This window comes from Pholcus phalangioides, unplaced genomic scaffold (assembly GCF_987345545.1).
Source record: "Pholcus phalangioides strain wild (caught in Gottingen) unplaced genomic scaffold, Ppha-v1.0 ptg000015l_1, whole genome shotgun sequence".
In the NCBI taxonomy this organism is placed as follows: Eukaryota; Metazoa; Arthropoda; class Arachnida; order Araneae; family Pholcidae; genus Pholcus; species Pholcus phalangioides.
This window is the reverse complement of record NW_028301608.1, coordinates 49,499,916-49,523,967: the sequence shown is the minus strand read 5'-3', so window position 1 is coordinate 49,523,967 and position 24,052 is coordinate 49,499,916. Positions and strand designations below refer to the sequence as shown.

At 36.8% G+C, this 24,052-nt stretch overlaps 1 protein-coding gene across 7 annotated transcripts in view; it reads right to left on the bottom strand.

Moving 5' to 3' along the window:
* The window catches only part of LOC149076142 (cell adhesion molecule Dscam1-like), a 600,278-nt gene that overhangs the window by 29,859 nt on the left and 546,367 nt on the right, over nucleotides 1-24,052 (bottom strand). For all 7 annotated transcript variants that reach the window (XM_089243689.1, XM_089243687.1, XM_089243683.1 and 4 more), the window contains exon 2: nucleotides 5,598-5,930. In XM_089243689.1, coding sequence (XP_089099815.1) covers nucleotides 5,598-5,930 — 333 coding nt within the window. The remainder of the gene's footprint in view (nucleotides 1-5,597; nucleotides 5,931-24,052) is intronic.

The following is a 24,052-nucleotide window of genomic DNA, read 5'->3' as shown; positions in this document are numbered from 1 at the left end:
TTTGAAACCTAACCAGGATTTGTTTTTTGTATTAGTTCGTCTTCAAAAGTACTGAACATTTTTTTCCCCTAAGTTTTTTAACGAAGGAAAGAGAGAAGTTCAAGACTTCATCTCACTTTTCAAAGTACCAGCTTTTTTTAGTGGTTTCTTCAGAATTTGTTTAATAGAATTTATATGGTTTGGAGGCAAAAGCTTGAGGTATGAGGCTTTTTATAAATTCAGGGAGCGTTTTTCAACATAAAAAAAATGTTTGAAGTGGTAGAATAAATTAAAGTGAGATAATGTAACGGGTGGTAAATGTGTCAAGCAGTATGCAGTAAATCACCAATGTGATGTGCCTATCTAATGGAATCTTTTCTGGTTGACCACATATAAATGGATATGTAAGACCACATACGCTGAATATATATCAATTCAATATACCAATCTGTTCAATATAATTTATTTAAAAAAAACACCTAGTTTCACGAAATACTTGTTACTTGTTGAGATAAGAGCGGTTACTTCTCATTGATGAGCATCTTAGGTTTTCCGAACATTGCTTAGCGGTGGTCAAAAAATCGAATAGAATGCTCAGCTTCATTCGCAAAAATTTCTCTTCGCGTTCTTCTAAAGTGATCCTTGCACTTTTCCCGGGTTCAGTTCGTCCTGGATTGGAGTAGAGCCGTCAGATTTTGGAGACCATACTTACAGAGGAACATTGACTTGGTCAACGGGGTGTAGATAAGAGCCACGTGTGCTCTATGTAGCACACGGAGCTTAAGCTATGGAGAGAGACATTATTTTTTGAAAATGTTTCAATTGGAAGAGCGGGGGGGGGGGAAATATAATATAATTCAATGGGAATGGATAAAATGGACCATGAGAGTTACTAATAAATCGTCAAGCAACTGCTTCGACAAAGGGACACCAGTATCGATTGGTAAGGAACATCCTAGGTTGTGTTATCGCAAAGATTTTTTCTCTAATAAGGTTGTGAATAAATGGGATAGCTTAAATCCGGAGGACGTGAATTCTAATGCAATTGACACGTTTGAAAAAATACGATACGCATAGTGGGATAAATCGAGAAGCTATCCATGCTTAGATGAGACAACCATAATTTTTTATGTCCAGTATATTCATATTTTGTCATATTTATTTGTTTTTTTTATTTCTCTAATTGGGTTTCTATATTTTTGACATACACTATTTTAGATACATATTCGACATCCATATTTTTTATGGGCATCTTTTTTCAGCCACCTCGTTGGGCATCCGAAACAAACCCATTACTACAAAAGCCAAACTGCGCGCCTGAGTAGACTTTCAACTTTCATTTGTGCCATAAAATATTTATTTTAATACATCATTTATTTATAATTTATTTATTTTCGGGCAATTTTGACTGTTGTGGCCTTTGTGTAAAAAAGCCGCCCAGAACTGTCGCTGTAATATGTTTCGAAACAAGGTTTCTAAACACCACGCTGTATGAATGCGGGATTCTGAAGTTATCACCAAAACTGAAGTCGTTCTAATTTTTCCACTTCTTTTACAACTGTCCTCACAGATAGACGTTTGATAACACATAAAGCACATAACTACAAAAATAAATTCGAATCATTAATTAATAAAATGTTTTACTTCTTTAATTTCATCGGGAGAAGCTCATTTACACGAAAAAACATCGGAACCAGTTTTGAATAAGAGCTCAGAATAAAACATTTATGAAGCTCAGGTGGAAAGAGTAAAAAAGGAAAGTTTTACGCCTCTTTAATGCCCTTCAATTATAAAAGAACTAGTTTTTTTTTTTCCCTCCTACATACAATGCTGTTACTTTCCACTCTGTATGAAAACACCGAAAGAACATCGAACTGAACGTACAACAAAGTAAATGTGCAGTATCTCAGTCCACATTAGAAAAATAAGAGAAAAAAAAAAGTAGAGTAGAGCTAAAAAAAAGAAGAAAACCTTGAAACTCATCGCTTCAGGGTTAATTAAACTAATTAGAAATCCATATTTAATGAGAGGGTCTAATTACGTGGAAGAGGAAATCGAACAAACTAGTTTAAATGGAGAAAACGTAACAACGCGAAGAAACTAGCGTGAGAAAATGCAGCTCCACTGGACACAAACCACACACATAGCTGTGAATTCGAACAAGGAATTTTGGGGAAAAGTTAATCAGTAAAACTCCTAATTAAATGAGTGAAGTGAAAAAGAAAAAAAAAACCATTGTTATTAATATTTCACTGACTCGAGAGAATGCAGAAAGCTGATATTTTGAATCATGAAATATGAATCGACTTTGAAAATTAGATGAAATTTCTACTTTGTAATGAAGAGATAGTAATGACAGGAGATAAAAATAATTGATTTACTGTTGTTACCCGATGATTCCTTTCCTTTAATTTGGAAAAGGTTCGACATTTGTAGGAATGTGTGTGAACTGGGAATTATACGAATATTATATTTATGTTCACAAAAAATAACACATATACTATATATACAGTCAAACCTCGTTAGTGCGTCACCCGGTTGACACGTCACTCCCCTTACCGGGTCACTTTTTGGAAGTCCCAATTGTACTCAGGCAGGAATTGGCACAGCTAAGGCTTACTCCGTTTAACGAGTCACTCCGCTTACTAAGTCATATTTTTGCTCTCCCAAGAGTGACTCATTAACGAGGTTTGACTGTGTATATATATATATATTACAGTATATTGGTGATTAATCCACCTTTAGCCCCTGATGAAGTCCTTTTCTGGGGGGGGGGGGGGGGTGTATCTCTTGAGCTTTCTTTTCGGTACAGTCAGCGTATTTGGTGATCCTGGTGTAAATATGTAAAAATAACCCGTGCGAAACCGAGATGGATCATATCCAAAAATACTGAAACTAGATATTAACGAAAAATGAGGTGGGAGTTTCACTCTCCAAATCTCGCCTGCCAAATACTGTATGTTATTGTAGAGATTATTTATTGATCGTCCCCGATGACTGATTTGCCGATTCCAGATACCTCAGGCATTGACTAATAGATACTTGCAATATTCGGAATCCTTTCTAACATTTACTGCACCAATAAAAAATATATTCCAAGTAACTCGAATATGTTCTTGAATACAAAGCTCTAATATTTGATAGTGTTATTTTTCATAATTCATGATAACGTGAACGAGCGTCAACTGAAAACTAAGAAACAATACATCTTTTGTCTGAGAGCTTCAAGCACGTTGAATATTCAAGTCTAGAAACTTGTTTTCGGATTTTTATTTTTTTTTTCTGAATGCTGGTTGAAGTCACGTGTATTGGAATCTCTTGAGAAATTCCAAACATGATCGATACCTAACGTAGTCACGATGATATGTTTCCAGGGCAAATCCCATTTGTATATAGCAGAGGTTTCCCTCCGAATAACTTGGCATTGTAATACTTCTATGTCTCGTTCCCGAGTGTATGAATTGTCTATTTCGAAGTGAACAACGTACTTTAGGGGAAGATGCTTTAAAATATTTTAAAGGAACGTTTCGAGAGACGGAAAAAAAAGCTAGGGAAATATGTACAGGAAAGGGAAAAAGAACTGCAAGCAGTTTCTTGGAAGTATCCTCTTGGAACGAGAGAAGCATCGTCGCTAAAGCTCATACTACAGTATATTAATTGAAGAGGATGGGACTTAATTATTTCGCTCTCAAGCCTTTTTTTTCGTTAAGTATTCCATCCATTGATTCATTTTTCCTCCTCCCTCACTCCTTCCTTCGAACATGGATACTTAGTTCGCTCTCTTTCGCGAGATTTCTTCAAGAATATCGGCTTATGTACAGATTTTTTCCAAAGATATCATGCTTCTAATGGAAGGGAAAACTTCTAATCCTGTCTTTATTCGCAGTTTATTAATCAACAACTTATCCTCACTTGACTAAACAACCTTTTCATTTCGTCTTCTCTTTTTTTTTTCCTTCTTCTTTTTGTAACAATTTTAGTTCCTTTAAAAATATTAGGGCTCTGCGTTATCTGCCAGACCATGATGAATTATCCATTGAATTGAAAGAAAACACATGGGCCGTTTAAATTTTTCTGCTCGTATTGAGACACACTGTTTAAAGAGTTTAAGTGATCAATTGCAGCATTTGTGCTGGTGTTATTATTAGCATTTTCGCGATAGCAAAAATATTTTCTTGTATTAATTCACTAATCTTCTCAATGTAAGTCAAATCCTACAATATTCTTCAATGAACTGCTGTTTCACAGATTATAAATAATAATTTATTCTAGGGCATCGTTTGTCAGTATGAAATTGGACGGAAGTACAAATTATCCGGACTACGGGCATCCAATAGTAATGGTTTGCAGTGGTGCTTCTCACAGTGCGGCTCTTAGGGGCGTCGCAACGCGCTATAGATATTGATGATCGCAGATATTCATGCTCCTACGAACATCTGCAAACTTTTGTGGTTGTTTTCTGTTAAGAATATGCAATATCTGCTAAACTTTTCATAGAAGCCTCATAGTTAGAAGATGGCTAGGGTAAGGGAGTCGCGAGTGACAAAAGTGTGAGAACTGCTGGCTTACAGTGAGAAAGCCACACATAATAAGTAATAAATTTTAGTTTAATTAAAAACCATTTCGTTAGAAAATCTGTAGAGGAATGTGTATGAGGTGCACGTGAGAGGCTTCACATTCCACTCAGTTTATACACGGCTTGTAACACGCGTTGCTGATATGAAGGCATGCACTTCGTGGCATCAACATGTTAACTACTTCACCTCGTAAACATTCCACTGAGTAATTTTTTAACGAATTAGTGTATGCAAGAAAGTTTTGCGTGTTTGGTCTTAATGTATTCACGTTGTCAGCGGTACTTTTTTGTGTTATACTGGTGCTGTCTTGCATATTTTAAAAAGGAAAATGGCTAGTGCCTGAATTTATATGTTATGTAAGCATCATGTAGGAGGTTTGCCTGTTATCTGCGGAGAAACAAGCTGGCCGACAGTCAGCGCGTGACTGCTGTGAGAAGCGTCTCAAGGCAGTTGTCGACAGTGCATATGCGTGAACTTCGTAGAGAACTTGGATAGAAAACTCGAAGCAATCCCCCTATCGACAGCACACATCACTTTCATAATTAACATAGTAAAGCATGAGTGGTTCTGTCCCCAAGCCATTGCTTTTGTATATTTAAAGCTCGGACAGTCTGTATAATAAACTGATGGCTGAACTGCTCTTGGTAATAGAAATCTAAAAAAAAAGTAAAGAAAGAGATTCCCTAAGAGAGGTTGTCGTGCCCCTCTTCTGTGCAAAAAATTGTCTCTTCATGGAGGTAAGGAAAAAAATTTTCTGTGTGAAGAAAATTTTTGGACCAGAAAGAATTGGCCCGATCGGGAGGTTTATAAAGGTGGCCCTTATAATTTTTCCAAGCAAGCAAATATTGTTGAAATGCCAAATGAGAGAAAGTGCATAAAGAATATCTGATACCATATTGAGATATATTTCTGGAAACCGACAGAAACGTGTGGTCGGATATGTTCGAGTTGAGCTTGACTGCTATTGTCATGCCAGCCTCTGCTGAAGGTAATGTAAAGATATGATATAAGAAGAGGCAAGTGCAATAAAAAAAGACTTACTGAGAACAGTGACAACGTATGATACACTGTAGATGTCAACTCCGCTGCCGCCTTCCTTCAGCCAACATTCGAACTTCCCGTTATCTTTGTCATAGTTCGACCTGGAGATCACCAGGTCGTATTTCCCTTCCTGTGGGCTGAAGTCTATGCTGTAGTGAGAGTCCAGGGACGCTGCGTTGATGGCAGCGTTGTCCTTGCCGTTCCTGTTGACCCTGCTCCAGAAGTACTGCGTCGTACTCGTCGCGAAAGCCGAGTGGAAACGACAAGGTAGTCTCAGAGATTCACCTTCGACAACGTCACGACTTTCGCCTACCATCAGTTGCGCCGTCGTCGCTGTCGGAAAAAGACAAAAAAAAATAGTCAGGAAAGAATATTGCAATATATATATGCGATATTATCTGAAAATAAGTTCACCGATACCATATAGTTTGACAATTGTGTAGCTATTCGCAGTTTGTCGATCCGTTGTCATATGAATGGTCACTTTATAAATTAAATCATCTTATAAATCACTTAATAACAAAATATAAATCATTCATTATCATTCATTAATAAGAACAACTCTCCTATTTCAGAAAATAGGGTATAATATTTTTTTAAATCAAAATTTAATATGTTGAGCTAGGTATGGACAAATTCCAGGTGCCAGGTTACCATGGCGACTGAAAAATTGGCATTGGCACCTAAAATTTTTGTGTTTGCTAAATTGAAGCTTAAGGATTATAAAAATTTTCTGATTGCATGATAGCTTGTCTTTGAACATGAGAAAGGATATTGCCATGGAAGAACTAAAAAACTATAATTCAAGAACATTTTGCTTAATCAAAGATCATACTTGGCTTCTAAGAAACTGGGTTGATGGGCTGGCACATTTTTTTTATTCGTCAAGCGTTGGAAGTTAATGGAAGTCTAGAAGATTGTAACATTTGTGCAGCCTTTTCCACCATCTTGGAAATGACCACCAAGTAATAGAAAAGTCTAAGAAAATTATTTTAGCCATTCTTCACGACAAAAAAAAAATGTTTGGCTGCTAAAAAATTTGACTGACGCCTATTTCTCTTCTCAATTTTTCATGCTCTGAGCTAAGCTAGATAAAAAGGAGTAAACAGAAATCAAGAAGGCATATCACGATGAAGCCCGAAAATGAAGAGTTATAAGCAAATCAATTCCCCCAAAGGAGTTGAATTACGTAATTTGCATATAACTGCGAAACTAATAAATGATACATACAATAGAAAAAAAGTAGACAGGAATTCAAAAGATTTACGGTACTCCTCTCAGTAATTTAACTAGCATATACCATTCTTTACTTTGAGGTCACGCATTTCTGACAAGCGTAAGACGTTTATGGTGAGCCTTAGATGTTGCATAACAGCGGGATTATTTAGAAGAAAGACAACTTTTAACAACTGTTTTGCAGTCGAATATCGTTCTCTTACATATTATGACGCTGATTTTATCCGCGAACATTTTCACGATGTAGGTATCAAACCCGTGATTTTTGAGAAGCGGCAAACGAAATCCGCTATACGTGGGGAGAAAAAAAAGAACAGTAGCAAAATACGAAGGAAATTCAATTAATCAAGCTGTTCATTTGCGTGGATCTGATTTACATGAAAGAGAGAGAGACGAACGACAGCTGTTGGAATATAAAGAGAAAAATACCTGAAAACAAGCATATCAATTAAAATTAATAATTATGACAGAATTATCATCCCCCTTCCGTAACATGACATTTTTACACTCTAATTATTTTATTATCATGTTAAATAATTTAAGAACTGTTTCAAATATAGCAGATTTTTAATTTTTTCATAGTTAATATGCGAATTGTTGAAATTGATATTGTATTTTTATTTTCTATAAATGAAAACAAATTTAATTTGGTTGTATCGCTTTTTATTTCAATTTTTTGAATTATTGTTTCTTCTACCATTTATACAGGATGATTCATGAAGAAGTGTACAGTTTCCAGATGCTGGTAAAACAGGTACAGTTGGAAAAGTGAACCAGAGCTTAGGCATCTGTTAGGTAGATTCCCTCATGATGTTTGTGTCCCATTACTAAGGGAAGTGGTGTAGGACAGTGGTTCCCAATCGGGGTTGTCTGGACCCCAAGGGGACTACGGCCTAGTTATGAATTGATGCAAAGCTAAAAAAATATAAGTAGATTACTCGAAAGAAAAGTTTGATTTAATTAACGCGCAAAAGCACCACTGCAACATTGCTAATGACCAAAATTGACGACATCTGTCGATAAGAGTATGAAACGGTGTTTCTCGTTCTTTTGCTGTCCAGTAGACGGTATTGCTACCTCATCGCATTTACTAGTACTGGATACAGTGTCATCCATTGTTCGAGAACCTGGCTGTAGTTTCTGCTGCTAGCAGATGTCAAGATTCCATGAGATCCACGACAAAAGTGGGGGGTCCATGGTAGACACACACAAAGATTTCCAGTGGGCTCCACGACTAGAAGTATTTGGGAACAGCTGGGGTGTACGCGATAGAGTATGTCACATGAACTAATCAGTCAAAATGGCAGCGTCTACAGCGGAGTGATTTCGACGTATCACATCGCGATTTTCATTCCAATTGGAGAATATAGTTGCCACTGCACTGTCATCCTGCAACTTCTATTTCCACATCTCTGACAATATACCTAAATACGTTAAAGCCAAACACACACACGCACGCACGTTCCTTCATGTAATAATTCGTTAGAAATTCCCCTCCGGAATTTATATGAGGTGCATGTACGGTTAAGCAGCTTAAGCATCTGGAAACTGTTTACTTCTTTATGAATCACCCTGTATTTTACGTCGATCGATTCGTGACTTGACATTCAAATGCCGACGAAGACTCGACTAAGAGAATAGCTAAACATTCCGAAAGTAAAGAAAAATTTTGTTTCGATGGGTATTAAAGACTCCATCAATTTCTGAAAAGTTTCGATCAAAAGATTAAGCATAAAATTTTTCATCTTAACTGACATCATTTCAGTTATGAGGAGAGACAGACATTGCTTAAGACAGTAACTAACAAAAAAAGGTAAACTCTATTTCTTGTCTCGATAAACCTGGACCGTAGACCGAGAAGATTCTGTGAAGATTATCATTGAACTCTCAAGTAAACATGGAGTGGGGGGGGGGGGGAAATCGATCCAATGTCATAGACACAGTAAGAGAGATCAGTCTGAATATCCAGCGGCCTAACCTAATTACAATATTCGCTTTCATCCTACCTATCCACCTAGCTTCTCAAAAACGAAGGCGGGGTAGGGGGAATACAATTTCCTCTGTATGCAAATTGGTTGGAGAACAGGGCCGAGTGCGAGAGTGTGAGCGAGAGAGAGAGATGCTTTAACTAGACTTTTGGTTTTTCTTAGTTAAGAGCGCTCGAATTGGAAGAAGGTTATTACTTCATGCATAAGGGGGGTTACGGCGTCGGTGTTGTGAGAATGAAAGAGGTAAGTAGAGAATGTTGTTAAAGGGGTTGGTTCCTCCATTTTCCTTTCTCTCCACTTTTCTCAAGGTACCACCGACGGAAATGCGACTCTCGTTGGAGATTAGCGCGTAATTGGCGGTTTATGCGGAAGCCTGCTTCTGCATCTCCCTCTTTCTCGTCAACAAACGTTGCGAAATAATTTATTCCCAACCTGTCTTTCCCCCCATTGCTCCAGATCCCGGTCTTCCCAAAGGTGCTCTTATCCCTGGAGGGATTTCGAAAACAGGTGAAAATGCCTTAAAATGCAATGGGTATGTGTGTGTGTGTGGAGACAGAGAAGGGGTAACTATCACCTCTCTAATAACTTCAACAGTTCAGAAAGGGTTGGAATTTTCGTTAGAAAGCAAACGGAAGTGTTGATGATTCTCAAGATTACATATTCTAACTGGATGGCACGTTAAGAATCCTCAGGAAAATGGGGGTTAACATTTGTCTTTGACGTTTGTATACAATTCCCTTAATATACATACATTTTGATGAAACCACCCCCGTGGGAGATATATTATCTGATGAGACAAAATCAACAGAAAATACATCATTGGATTCGGGAAGTTTCTCTCATTTCCCGAATTAGGATAGCGAATTAACTCGTAACTTCCCATTCGCTAAGCTGCTAATTACTGAATGACAATTCAGTAAATAACTCCTGAAGACCTTTTCCATTTGAGTCCACACACGATCGAATATATACAGCTGGCAAAATAATTAAGAAAAGTATCAATTATCAGCATCTAACAGTTCTTTGTTTCTTTTCTTAACTGGATGAGTGATTATGTTCAAGATAAATATTTGTTCATAATCAATTGTTAAAACAAACACAATTCGGGTTTATCACACAAACATCTTATTTGTTTTATGATATTTTTACAAGCACGAGAATCATCCAAAATATGTATTTCTTTCTTTTTGGTTTTGTTCTACTTATTCATGAATAAATTTAATCTTCTTCGTATGCTTCTTTATCATCCGCTTAAGTATAATATTTTTCTTGGATCATTTTATGTGATTCAAGAGGCAATATACCCTCGAGAACGCCTAATATATGTAATTCATAGTTTATTTACTTCGGAAATTTGATATACTACTTTTCGGAAATTTTGCCATTTCTCCTTTTTCATCAAAAGCGTAAATTGCAAAATGCATTTACACTGAAATTAAAAAATATGTTTTCATATACTTGGCATTTGAAAAAATTAATTATTAATTTCGATGGACGATATAATACTCTTATTTCGAAATTTACGAGAAGTGAGAAAGCTATCAGAGCTTGTCATTTCATGGTGAATAAAAATCTGTGACCGAGAAATTGGTATTGGTACCTAAAATTTTTCTCTGGAGATTACTAAACTGAAGTTTGACGACAAAACAGAACTTTCAGCATTTATATTAGCATATCCGCCAATAAAAAAAGATGTCGATAACTGCCTCAAAAGTGGAATAACAACTACAGTCGTTCACGGTTACAACGTCCCCACTTATAACGTTTTCCCGCTTAGTGCGACTTATTTTCGGGGTCTCAACTTTAAGTAACCCTCATTAAGATTTCCCATTTAAAGAGTTTTCCCGCTTACAACGTTTCTTCATGTCGGTTTTTTGGAAAACGTCATAAGCAGGATCCACTGTATTTTAAACAATTTTTCTGGAAAACTGCTTGACTTTTTTTTGTGAGAAATTTGGGTAGTGCCTGATTTTTTCTTTGATTTGTGAAACCTTGGTCTTTACGTATATTTGGGTCTACGTTGACGAACGCAAAATTAGGTAAAGAAAAGGTTCAGTCGCCTACATTTTTATTAGACATGCGCAGATTATATAAATGAAGTTAGTGTTATACTAATAAAACTAAGTCTGATTCAAAGGATCTTATGTTGAACTGTTGTAGGCATTTATTTTTTGAATTCAAGTTAAAAACATTTTTATTTATATTTAAAATTAAAAAATTTGACTATTTCAAGCTCAATAACATTATGAGCCGCGAGCTAAATGCAAAGCTTTCAAGGACGATATCCAATAATTTGCGACTCTCTCCTGTATTTGGTGAATATGTACTGCATTTATGCTGAACCCATGGACAAATGTGGCCCTCGGAGTCCCATAATAGGCCCCGCGACCAAAAACCGAATTTCGTGAAAATCAACTGAGCACTTAAGGTAGCTGTGGAATACAATAAAGATCATTTAAGTGACCCGCGGCACAGTTCAAGAACACTTACACGGTCGTTTGTGCAGTTCCACATCACACAAGTAGTCTGCGGCACATTTTCAGATCACTTAAGTGACATATGGCACAGCGCAACATATGGCACATATGGCACTTCAATGGTCCGCGGCACAATTCTAGATCACTCAATCGTCCAACGGCACATTCCCTCATTTCTTAAATGGCCCGCGGAACTTTCCCGGATCACTTAGTAACCCGCTTCAGCCGAAGTGGCCCGCCTCAACCCAATGAAGACGCTCGCAGTCGCTTAAAGGTTGAACACCCTTGATGTATTTTTCTTACATTATTTACCATTATTTAAGGCGGACACTGCATGAGACGGAAACCTGTCTTAAACAGAATCAAAATACAGTCTGTTCAATGATTAATGCCTTGATTTGTATATTTATGAAGCGGAAATTTGTCCAAACCGGAATATTATTTCAGTCTCTGGACGTTCCGTTTCGTACAGGTTTCACTACATTTCATTCTCTCTTAAAAATGCAAACATAAATATAATAATTTTTTTTCATTAAAACGAACATGGAAATTGTATAAATTTTTATTCAAAAAAAGTTTGATTTCGGATAACATCCGATGAATAAGAGTAGATGAAGTAATGAATAAGAGTAAATAAATCCACTTTATCTACTTGTAAATATTTCTCAAATGAAAAAAAAATATGACTGGAAATGATATATTGAAATTTAAAGAAAATTCTAACCGTTTCCATTTCTTCCCCTAGTATTATGTGTTTCTTTTAGAATCTAAAATTTTAAAATGCATCTTTTCTTCCGATATACACTAGAGAAAAATTGGGGGATGAAGGGGAGAAAAAAAAAGCCGATCACTGTCTTTTTCCGTGTCCCATTGTAAGAAATACACTGCGAATAAATGATAACATAAATTCTACAACCATTTCTGTGTCTGGTGCGAGTTCTCATAATTCTCAGCACGTAAGCTATTATGCAAGATATCTTCACATATTTTCTCGGTATACACGAGAAAATTTCTATTTCCTTTTTCTCCTGTTTTTTTTTTTGTTTTTTTTTTGTTCTTCTTCCTCTCCCGTTTTATTTCTTTCCGCAAAAGTTGACGTATTTTGTGATTAACGAGTGGGCGCATTGGGGGGAGGTCGAATAAGCGAGAAGAAATAAAAATTTACGGAATTTATGTTGTTTCGCCCCCTTTGTTTGTATTTTTTCAAATGTAATTTTTTTTATGTATATTATTACGTTTTCACGGAGCTTTTGTTTTTTTTTTTTTGTCATTGCGGTGGAAAACACGAACAACGAAGAATTTTTTTTTTCTCCCCAAGCATAACGGCCCCTCGTATTTCAAAAACTTCGTGAAATATTCACTTTCGACTACAGAAAATTCTCGTGCTCACACTTCTCCTCCTCCTATCAGCATCATGATGGCGGCATATCTTGTGCCTTGACTCAAAAATGCGGAATTTTTATCGACTAGTACGGTGTCGACGACTTTGAAAAAAATAATAGTAATAACCGGGAGAATAAATTCTCCAAATTCTCCCATTAGCGGACACGAAAGTGATAATTCGGGTTGTTCTTTTGGGGGCCATTTGTAATATTTGTTGTGCCCGTCATTAGAAAGGCATACGCACAAAACTCACATAAATGGCATTGTCTACTTCGTTGCCGTACATAAATTCAAAGAAATTTTTATTACTATACTACTCTATTTTTTTTCGTTTGAAGCATTTGAAATTAATGGAATTACTTTGTGAGAAGCCTAAAAATTTGAAGTCTTTTTTTTTTCTTCTTACAAATACCAGTTTTATATATTTGACATACAGAACGATAAGTTAATAATTGTATTGATACATTAAAGGTTCATTAAAAGATTAAGGTATGTAATGCATAAGGTCACAAGTTTTTCACAAAGAGGGGCTGAAAAGAATTAAAATTCTATTTTTAGGCGGCTATTAATGGGAAAATTTTCAGCTAATATGATTTGTGGTCTATCTATTTAACAAAAATAAATTTATCTCTAATATTTAAATTGAAATTTGATTAGGTATCGAGGATTGAAATTCCAATTGTTTGCTTTCTTTTTGTGGTTATCTTCGTATTCGTTTTAAGACTTGTTTATTGCGGCGCATAAAAGTAGCAAAAACTATAAGTTCCAACAATGAATTTTCAATGCAAATAATATTTTTCTTATTTTCATTGAATTTTGGATTCAAATGGGAGGAATTTCTTTCGGTTAAATAAGTGAATGCAAATTAAATTAAATTTTACCAACTGATATCTATTTTATTGTGGGAAGTATAAAAAGTTAGATTTCTATATTTCCATTAATTACGATTTTATGGGGATAAACTATCAACCGCCTTCTTTTTTTTTTAATTTTTTACTTCAATGAAGGCTTTTTGGATCACGTGATATTTTTCTCATTCAACGAACGGTATGAGGAACATACAAACCGTATCCAAGGTAACCAACATGGCCACTTCCTCGGGGCTTATTGAATAAACAAATTTAGATTAAAGAAATGTAGAAATGAATCGATTTTTCATGATGGGCGTTAAATATTTCGATTTTCGTTTAAAGTTCAAGGTATTGATCTACCTCTTTTTTCCTTATTTTCCTTTTCTATTTTTCCAATGCGCCAATTAAATGTGTGGAATTTCTTCAATGCAATCAATGGACCATTTGAATTGCAGTTGAATATTGAAAAATAAAATGGAGGGGTAAATTTTCATTTTCATACTTGAGAAAATATAAATGAAAAGTTGCAATGCTATTGCATGTATATTAGACTCAAAAGTAAAAGTGGAAAGCCAAATTAACTTATTTTTTTAAACTTGATTAATTTTCTTGACATTAATAATTTTCTTAATATTATTTGTCTAAGCTTTATTTCCTTTAAGAAAACTCAAAATTTGGACAATTTAGAATTCATTTCAATTTTTTAAAACTATTGATATAGTGGCGCTAGCATTTCCACAATGAAAGCGGAACTTTTAACATTGATTTCTATGGGGGAATCATCCATGAAACACTCGTATTGAAATCTAGGCTTTCAAGCTTTCACAATTAATTCCTATTAAACCAAGGAATAGATAGGAAAAATGTCATTCTGATGACACAACGATAATAATACAATATCCCATGTTTAAATGTGAATGGATACGCGGTATATCCATTCGAGACTAAATATAACACCTTTCCTCTCTCAACACACAACGCATAGCTCTACTCTTTCTACCGAAAGCCAATAAACTGGGAAAGTTGATTGATTCGTAATAGCAAAAGCGACGGGTCGTAATTTCCGTTTCGTCATCACTATTATCTATTTGGGAAGCTAGCCAAGCATTTAGCCAAAACGACCCAATAGGCCTATTCAGTTTATGATAGCGGCAGAGTAGTCGAATTGGATAGATGGGACACAGCGGCTTTCTCGAGGTAGATATATATAGAGTACGTATATAACATTCCTACGAGACGTTTTGCCTCTCTCTATGTAGTTACCTCTTTCTCTGATTGGCGTGACGGATTGGCTGCAGATAGGCATCAAGGATTAATAATTAACTACTGGCGATAATTTTAGAAGCGATAGATAAAGCTCTGCCAGCCAAGAAGCCCGTACGTCAATGGAATAATGTTTGACAAGTGTCCAATCGTCATGATTAAGATATATGATAGCGAGTATGACTTAAATATTGAAAATAACGACGTCATTTCCGACTGGATGTTGCTAAAAGTGCTTTTATAAATTAATACTGTACTTTCAAATACTATTTAGGGATTCCCAACGCTCTGAGAGCCATATTTCTAGTATCTTTCAGTGAATTGAATTCGTTCCATTAAAAATGTTAAATTAGATTGCATTTTTTAAAACCCTTTCTCGGCATAGCCGAAATCATTAAACCCCAGTAAAATGTCATATACACTGCTGGCCACCGTAAATGCAACACCCTGAAGGAAGCATGCAAATAATATGAAATTTACAACATGCATTAGCGGAGGTGAGATATGCAAATGATTAGAATTTCAGAGCAGACGCACATCACGCGCGCCTGTGGCGCCACTTCAAAGCGCTATTTAAGGCTTGGAGATTTCGACGATTTGAAATACGGCAATTGTGTTTTTCTTCTGGTTTTTTCAAAAAAACGATCAATTATGCCTCGCAGAAAACAGCGATCATCTTTTGATCAAGTATCCGAGTTCGACAGAGGAAGGATAGTGGCCTACCGAGATTGTGGATTATCTTTCAGGGAAATCGGTAGTCGTGTTGGACGAAACCAAACAACTGTAATGCGGATATGTGATCGTTGGATGCAGGAGGGTACGACGGACCGACGTGTTCGATTGCATCCACCTCAGTGCACCACTTCACGTGATGACAGGCGTATTGTGTGTATGGCAGTGACGGATCGCTCAGCCACATCACGAACCATAGCACAGCACATTCAGTCTGTACCGCATCATCCAGTGTCTGCGCGTACCATTCGACGCCGTTTACAGCAGAGTGGTCTGTCCGCAAGACGTCCATTGCTTCGTCTACCCTTGACGCAGAACCACAGACGTCTCCGCCGCCAATGGTGCGATGAAAGAAGGATGTGGACGGCACAATGGAATGAAATTGTCTTTACTGACGAGTCACGCTTCTGTCTGCAACACCACGTTGGTCGGATTCGAGTCTGGAGACACCTTGGAGAGAGGATGCTGAACAGCTGCGTTATGCACCGCCACACTGGTCCTGCACCGGGTATTATGGTATGGGGCGGTATTGGATATCACTCTCGCACTCCTCTAGTACGCATTGCCGGTACTTTAAAAAGCCAGCGCTACATCTCCGAGGTGTTGGAGCCAGTTGTCCTTCCTTACCTTCAGGGCTTGCCCACAGCCATATTTCAACAGGATAATGCGCGACCACACGTGGCACGCATTGTCCAAAGGTTCTTCGTCAATCGCCAGATTGAATTGCTTCCCTGTCCAGCTCGTTCTCCGGATCTTTCGCCGATAGAAAACATGTCGTCCATGGTTGCTCAACGATTGACCCAGATTACATCCCCAGCTGCCACACCAGATCAACTTTGGCAACGCGTGGAAGCTGCTTGGTCTGCTTTACCCCAAGAACACATCCAAAGTCTCTTTGAATCAATGCCGAGGCGTGTGGCAGCGGTGATCTCCAACAATGGCGGCTACTCTGGCTACTGATTTTGGCAGGAACCACACTTCACAGAAGTCTATAAATTTAATCATTTGATGCTTGGTAAACATGTTATCTACAAAATAAATATTGTTGCGATATCTCTTGTCTTTCTTGGTGTTGCAATTTGGGTGGCCAGCAGTGTATTTTTTTTTTAAGAAGTAGGCTTTCTTCTCATTTTCCGCAGGTGCGTAGTAATGGGGTGATAGGAGAATGCGTTCCATTGAGAAAAAAGAATCAACTTCACAGAACATCTGGCCCTCTCATTGCTAAAATAAAAGGCGAGATAACGCGTATAAGGGAGGTAAGAGGGTTAATATGATAGTTTATATGAGACCCGTGTTTTACGTGATTTTTTTCGTACTTTCGGCCGACTTTTTTTAAAAAATTGAATTTTTTTTGTCAAATATGTGTGTCCTACATATTTCAAAATACTGCTTTAATTTTTGCTTTTACTGATATCATTAATGAAAATAATTTGCTTAACTCCTTTATGACTTTAGATGTAAATGTATTCGAACTTGAATTTAGGGAATTGTATACGACTGCCATTTTTGTTTTGCCCAAACGCTTTTTATCCGGGTTGATATTAATATATACAGGGCGTCCTTGCAAGTGCTAATGCGGCCTTCCTCTCATCAACCGTCCGTCGTAGAGGTATGATTCCAATGAAAAAATCGGTCAAAAGTTATTCAAAAATTTCCCTGTACCAGTATCCACAGTTAAAATACAGTGTGTGTCAAAATAGGAAATCTAAATTTTTATACGGTCACCTTGTCCTCTAACTTCCAATTAGAAAGTTGTTTTCCCGTATCTCCTGAAGCCCTCCAGGAAAAAAAAGTCCATGTTTCTAAGTGCAATATTGGTTAATATATTCGAATTCAAAAATCTGCGTAAAGTTATGAACGAACAGCAAAAACTGCTCTTTTCCATAATTTATTCTGAACATTCCCAAATTTTCTCCGATTTATAAATTCGAATATCTCAGCGAATATTGCACTTAGAAACATGGAATTTTTTACTGTTGGCCTCAGGAGATGCAGGGCAGCAACTTTCTAACTGGAATTCAGAAGAAAAGGTGACCGTATAAAAATTTGGTTTTTGTATTCTGTTGCACTGTATTTTCACTCAATACTGGTGCAGGATAATTTTTTAACGCCATTTGAGCATTTTCTAAACTAAAACGGTTGAACCTGTACGACAGACGGTTGATGAGATAAAGGCCACATTAGCACTTATAGGACACCCTGTATATGCGCGCAAGTTTGAGGGGTCCGATTTTGGCTATCAGGGTACGACGGTTTCTATTTCAAATCTACATATATTTGTCCACGTTATTGTCCAAAATGCGTTTAAATTCACCGCAGATTTGTTGTTTTGTTTAGTCCGGGTTGCGCCAGAGTAGTGCAGTGGTATACAATACTCATCCATATCACCATGAAGGATACTCTTTGATCAGCAGATCAGTTCCCAGAGAAGAATAATGATATTACATATTGTTTTCATTTCCGACCCAACTCGATCAGTAATAAATTGTTGCATGACGATATGACCGAGTAGGAGTGCGCTAAATATTTAGTAGTAGTAGTGTTGTGTTTAGTTTTTCATTTCCATGGGTGGTATTCAATGTCAATTGTTAAGTAATTATAGAAATAATTCTAATTTTTCAGGTAATTATAGAAATTTTGTTTTTTTCAAATATAAAAAAAAAATTGATCAAATAATTTGTATATATAATATTGATTACACTAATGCTATGAAGTGTAATAATATACTGCATATAATGTATAAATCTCCATTAACTAACTCACTGCGATATTTTACGTAAAAACATTGTTAAGAAAAATATCAATTTCATAACTCTAATCGTAAATTTACATGACATGTACGATGGTTGCCATAGAACTAACACCACTACATTTTTAAGGTACAGTTGATCATATCCGTATTTTCCCATATAGTCCAGTAAGTGTTTCGATGCGACATATAGTCACTTTATTCACATATTTTCAACCATCAATCTGTGACTTTTATCTAATCTCCTCATTTTCACTGGACGACTTTGATAATGAGAAAATTCTAGCTGATGTATGTGAGAAGAATTGAAAGCAGAAAATAACTGGAAACGGAAAAAGGGGCGATGGACGATTCAATTTTCCACCAGGTCTAATAGGAGCCATAAGAACATCGCAGTTGCATTAGCAGCGTTCATCTTTATTCGAGTAGCGGACGTTGGTTGCATAGCTAACACGGACGCATGCCTTATACTATTTTAGACGTAAAAGTATCGTTAACAAGTAATTACTATACCAAACGCTTATTCTAGTTACAGGACAAATTGCATTTTCGTCATGCTATTCATAATTAATACTGACGCGAACACGCGCACGCTGTTCTTAATTACATCATTCCGTAGACATCGTGGGTGTGAGACCGGCCGCTAATGAACTCGTCCACGAGAGAACTGTTAAAAATCACGTGAAAGATCATCAAAACAATGCTCTCTCTCTCTCTGGTACACCATATCATGAACTTTGCGAGGTGTTCATGAAAGTATCGTTCGTGCCCCGTGGTTTCGTCGAACACCGATACAGCAGATGACGCCCAACGCAGCCACAAGACTGAAAATTACACAGCCAAGATTTCAATAACCCCTTATTCACTCACACAGCGATTTCCTAAATTTTGTCTAGACACGCAAACACCCCCCTCCCCCCCCCCCGCACTCTCAGCGAGTCAATATTCAAAAATTTACGTACTTAGGTCTTGGAAACATCACTTTTCTCAGGAATTCCTGGATGGTTGGAGGGATATTTAAGATGTTGGAGGATGGGAACGGCTGAAAAGGCCAAATAACGCCGTCACAACTATGATTCCGGCGATTAATCTCTCGAATTCAAGCTCGTGACACATTTTGCTCGGGACAAACGTTGAAGGAATGAGTCTGATATCTTTCGAGTCCGTTCTTCGAGCTTGCCCATCTCCGGGTGTTAGGGCGGCTAATGGCTTCGGTCTCGGGGCATCATGAATGTGGGCAGGGTTTTGTCTCCGGTTAGAATATATGTATCCCAGAGATGGATTTTCCATGGAGAAGAGAGAGAAAAGCAAGCTCAAACACACACATGTAAGGAAGAGGGAATGCGTCGGACCAGCGGATAATCTTGTCGCTGACAGTTTCGGCCATCCATCTCTGGGCGTGAGGGGTCCGCTTTAGTTACATGCTTCATATTGATTGCGCTCGCGCGTCTCAAAGAGCCTCGTCAACCTTCTAAAGCTTCACCATCTCCCTGGCTCTGGTTTGGTTGTCAGCTACTCTATCTGCGTTCACTTTAGGGTAATTGCTGGTTGGGCTATTGTACCGAGAGATTTTCCTCTCATACACCCCACGCCTTTTCCATTCATATGTGCAGTACTTGATGCAGGCAATGGCGGGAGTCCCTTACCCAACTGCACTCACTCTGAGAGAACGCAAGCGCGTGTGGTGGTGGTGGTGTCTTTGCCCTCTTTGGTTCTGGTGGCAGGATGCCAGCGAAAAAGCAAAGTTCTGAAGGAACGGTAACGGAGATAAATTGCTATGAGGGACGAGAAAAACAATAGAAACTTTTCCCTATAGACTTGGAACAACGTTTAATACGTATAATATTTTTTTTTCGCCTTGCAGGAATACACTGTCACATGCAAATAATATGAATACCAGATTAGTAGGTTCCTTTCAGCACTGTTAGTGAAGTAATTTCAATCCTTTTTTTTTCTCGAGGAAAAAAAAACGATAGAATTAAATGTGGCAGATATTTTGGCTCTTTAAATATATATACGGCTGGTTAAAATTTTTCGAGGAGGGGAACTGAAAATGTCAAAATTGAACAAATTTTGCGTTGTTGAGGAATTCCGTAGAATGGATTATACAGGGTGCATATCAAACAGGGCGTATGACATGTTACTGGCGAGCCGTTGATACTAGAGCAGTGTTTCTCAACCACTGGGCCCTAACACTAGTCACACCGGGTCGTGAGTGATTCGCAGTTTCATTTTTCCCATTAATTTCTCGTTAGTTGTGTGTATGGCCTGGCCTTTCACTTACCCAAAAGAGATTTACCGGGCCGCGGGCTACCAAAGGTTGAGAACCACTGTACTAGAGGCACACTTCCAATCAGAAAAAAGGTAAACCATTTTACTCACATTCAATGCTGTTTTTTGACTCGTTTTCCTCCGTTTTTCGAATTCAATTATCTCAATGAATATTGCACTTAGAAATGTAAAATTTTTGAGTTGGCACCAGGAGAGATACAACTTTCTGATCGGGTTTTGGGGCTAACGGGGACTTCAAAAAAAGTTTATTTTGTCATTTTAATAGCTATAAAACCCCTTGCAACATAAATGACGTATCTGAGGTCTACACATTATTTCGAAACTTGCCAAACGCCCTATTTGCTATGCACTGTATATTGTGTCATACCATCTGCCACTTTGTTTCCCCGAGATGGTGAAACAAAAACAAATATTAAATAAATCAATATGCTAGGACGTTTCACGTAAGATCTAAAGTATCACGTATAAAAAAAATGTTTAATTTTTGACTGACGTTGCATTTGAGCAACACTTCATTTAAGCGTATTTTTCTATTAATTTTCGTACATATTTTTGTATGAAATCAACATTTTTATAAACTAAAAGGTCTAATGAGTGTCATAGTATTTTTTAAATTTTTTTACAAAGAAATTTAATTTTTTATGATCTTTCAAAAATGAAATATTTAGAGATTTCATCTTGATTTTCCGTCTCTCTCTGGAAATTCTTTTTTCCATTCCCATAAAAGTAAATAATATTTTTTTAAAATAGAAAAAAAATGGTTTTCCCTCTTAATTTCTTTTGTCTTACATGATGTTTCTGAAATCATAATTGCTAATTATTTTAATTAAATTAGGCAAATTCATTTATATTAATTAAAGAGTAAATTAATTGGAAATTACCACGAGTTATAAAGAAAAACCTGCTTAATTAATGTCCAGTTTTTTTAATTTTATCGAATATGTTATTTAAGTAACTTCCTGTCTCTCTCTATTGGGCTTTATAATTTTATTAAAAAATTGGGCAATATTTGGTCATGAATTAGAGTGATCAAAAATGGGTTAAGCAAGCTATGTTATTGAAAAAATGATTGTTAATAACATAAGAACTATTTAATAACCCATCAACGATCGATGCATTAATTGTAGAAGTAAATGAAACAGATGATGCATGAGTGAGTACCAACATCTCCACACGCTGTCTACTCAACACGAGAGAATGATCCATTGATTCGTCAGTCACATTTCACACACACGCAACTTATAGATGACTCAGTGGCATCGCATCGATTGGAGAATAACCATTAATACTTTTTTTTGAAAATAGAAGATGGTAGAGTACTCGAATCGAACGACCCATCGATGTGCAGAGATCGCAATGAAACAAAGGATGATGATGCGAGCCTATATAGAGATAGAGTGTCTTCTTGAAAGATCTAAAGCCTCATTTCTATATGTTCCTCCTCTAAAAAAAAAACCCCAGATCTTCTATATATATTTTTTTTCTCCATCCACATTCTTTTGTTTCTCTCCTCGTCATTTTGGGTGAGAGAAAATAGAAAAAAGGTCGAAACGAATATCTTTTTAATGACGCAGGCATTACGGGTACAGCTGCGACCAGCCAGATAACGGGTGCAGCATCTTTTAAGGTCTTTTCGCACTTACCCTCCTTAACGCTTCCTATCCCATTTTCTTCCGTGTCTTCATTCTCCATCATTTTTATTTATTTTTTTTTTCTCGATGAAATTTAAGAAGACAAAAGTGGTAACGTTTCCATTAAACCAGAAAATTCTTGGGAAGTGTCGAACGTGGTGGCTAATTCCAAGTGATGGCGGGGCAAAGAGCGTTTCGTTTCAAGCTATCAAAGATGAGTTCGGCAGATGTTCTTACGGGGGGAAAACACAAGGAAAAGAGGATTTCATAGATGATAATAATACGGTTAAGGTGAAGAGAGCGGATTTTCTAACAAAAAACCTCTTGTAATGTCGTTTTGATGACGTCTTTTTGTTGCGGTGGATACCGTCGAGATTCAGGTCTCCGCGCTCAATTCCAACTCTTTTACCAGCAACACGTGGGATATAGAAATATAGAAAACGGAATATGATATACTTTATACGGAAAGGATATTTACCATAATAATAATAACTGTGCTCGAAAATTCAATTTCTCTTGCTCCCGTCTTTGAAAACCATTTCTTAGCTTTCTCGTCCATTTCCCCCGCAACACGGTACATTTAATGCGTTTGCAAGAGCCGTTTTTGAAATAGGGTTTCTCCTTATGGTCGGCGAAGTAGATTGAATTATTATCGAGTTATTCCAATTTTACGAAACGAAAATTCGTCGTTCCTGCGGAACTTTTAGACGTCGATATCCGTAAAATAAAATCAAGTAGACCTTTTCGTTTCCAATATCTATATATATGTTCGTGATTTTGGGATTTAAATCACGAATTCAAATTCTTCTTATATTGAAGAGAAGGGGGAATCAGAATTCGTTATTACGAATATATGTTTCTCCTTTCATGTCTTTCACGATGAATAGATTGCAATATGCTATTTCTTTGTACAAAGTGGGGATAATATGCCTTTTGTACTATATAGTACCTTAATATTATACTACCGTGTACATCGATGATTATGTCTTTCATGGAATAAATTCGACTCAGAAATATAAAATACATCTTACATAATATTACTTCCTAAAATGATTTCCGTGAATTCATTTTGCTGAAAGCAATGGCTATGTTATGGTAAATGTGATGAACTGGAAATTATACACAATCACCGGTTTTTATGCATAATCACCATTCGTTACGGTAAATTTGATAAATTTCATTGCAATTATCACTTTTACCGGCGTTATGTCCAAACGAAGTTGGTAAGTTTGATGAATATGGAAGAAATCGTACGGAAATGTTACTTCAATTTAATGACATCAGTTTTGACCTTACGTTGCGACGTAGGTGCTTCCGATTCACCCAGAAGCCTTTCAGTTTTTAGCCTTACTAAAATCTTCTTATCGGAAACCGGATTCTTCCGATTTTTTTCGTATCTTTATAGAAAAATTTATAAAAAATCCTCAAATTGCGCTTTACTTGAATGACAAATCCTTAAATAAAATTGTCAATAATTGCTAAGATTAACCGGGACGGCGTAAAATACAGGAACGTCCTAGGAAAACGGGTAATATGATCACTCCATGCAATCCAAAAATATCCTAAATTTTCTCTTTTATTTATTTATTTTTTCTTTTTGGTGCGAAATGTTTCATCACGTGACAATCTACAGATTTTTCAAGTCTAGGAATTGGTACCTATAATACGTGATGCTTGGACTACATGCATTTTGTTTTCATAAAAATTAAAAACAAAATTAAAATAATTGTGGCTCATTGGTGGCTTCTTTCATATTCACAATATGACCAACATTGGACTACCGATCGAATTCGCCATCCCAGACCAGTGTTTTTAAATCTTTCTTATTTCGCGCCACACGGTGGTTGAACTTT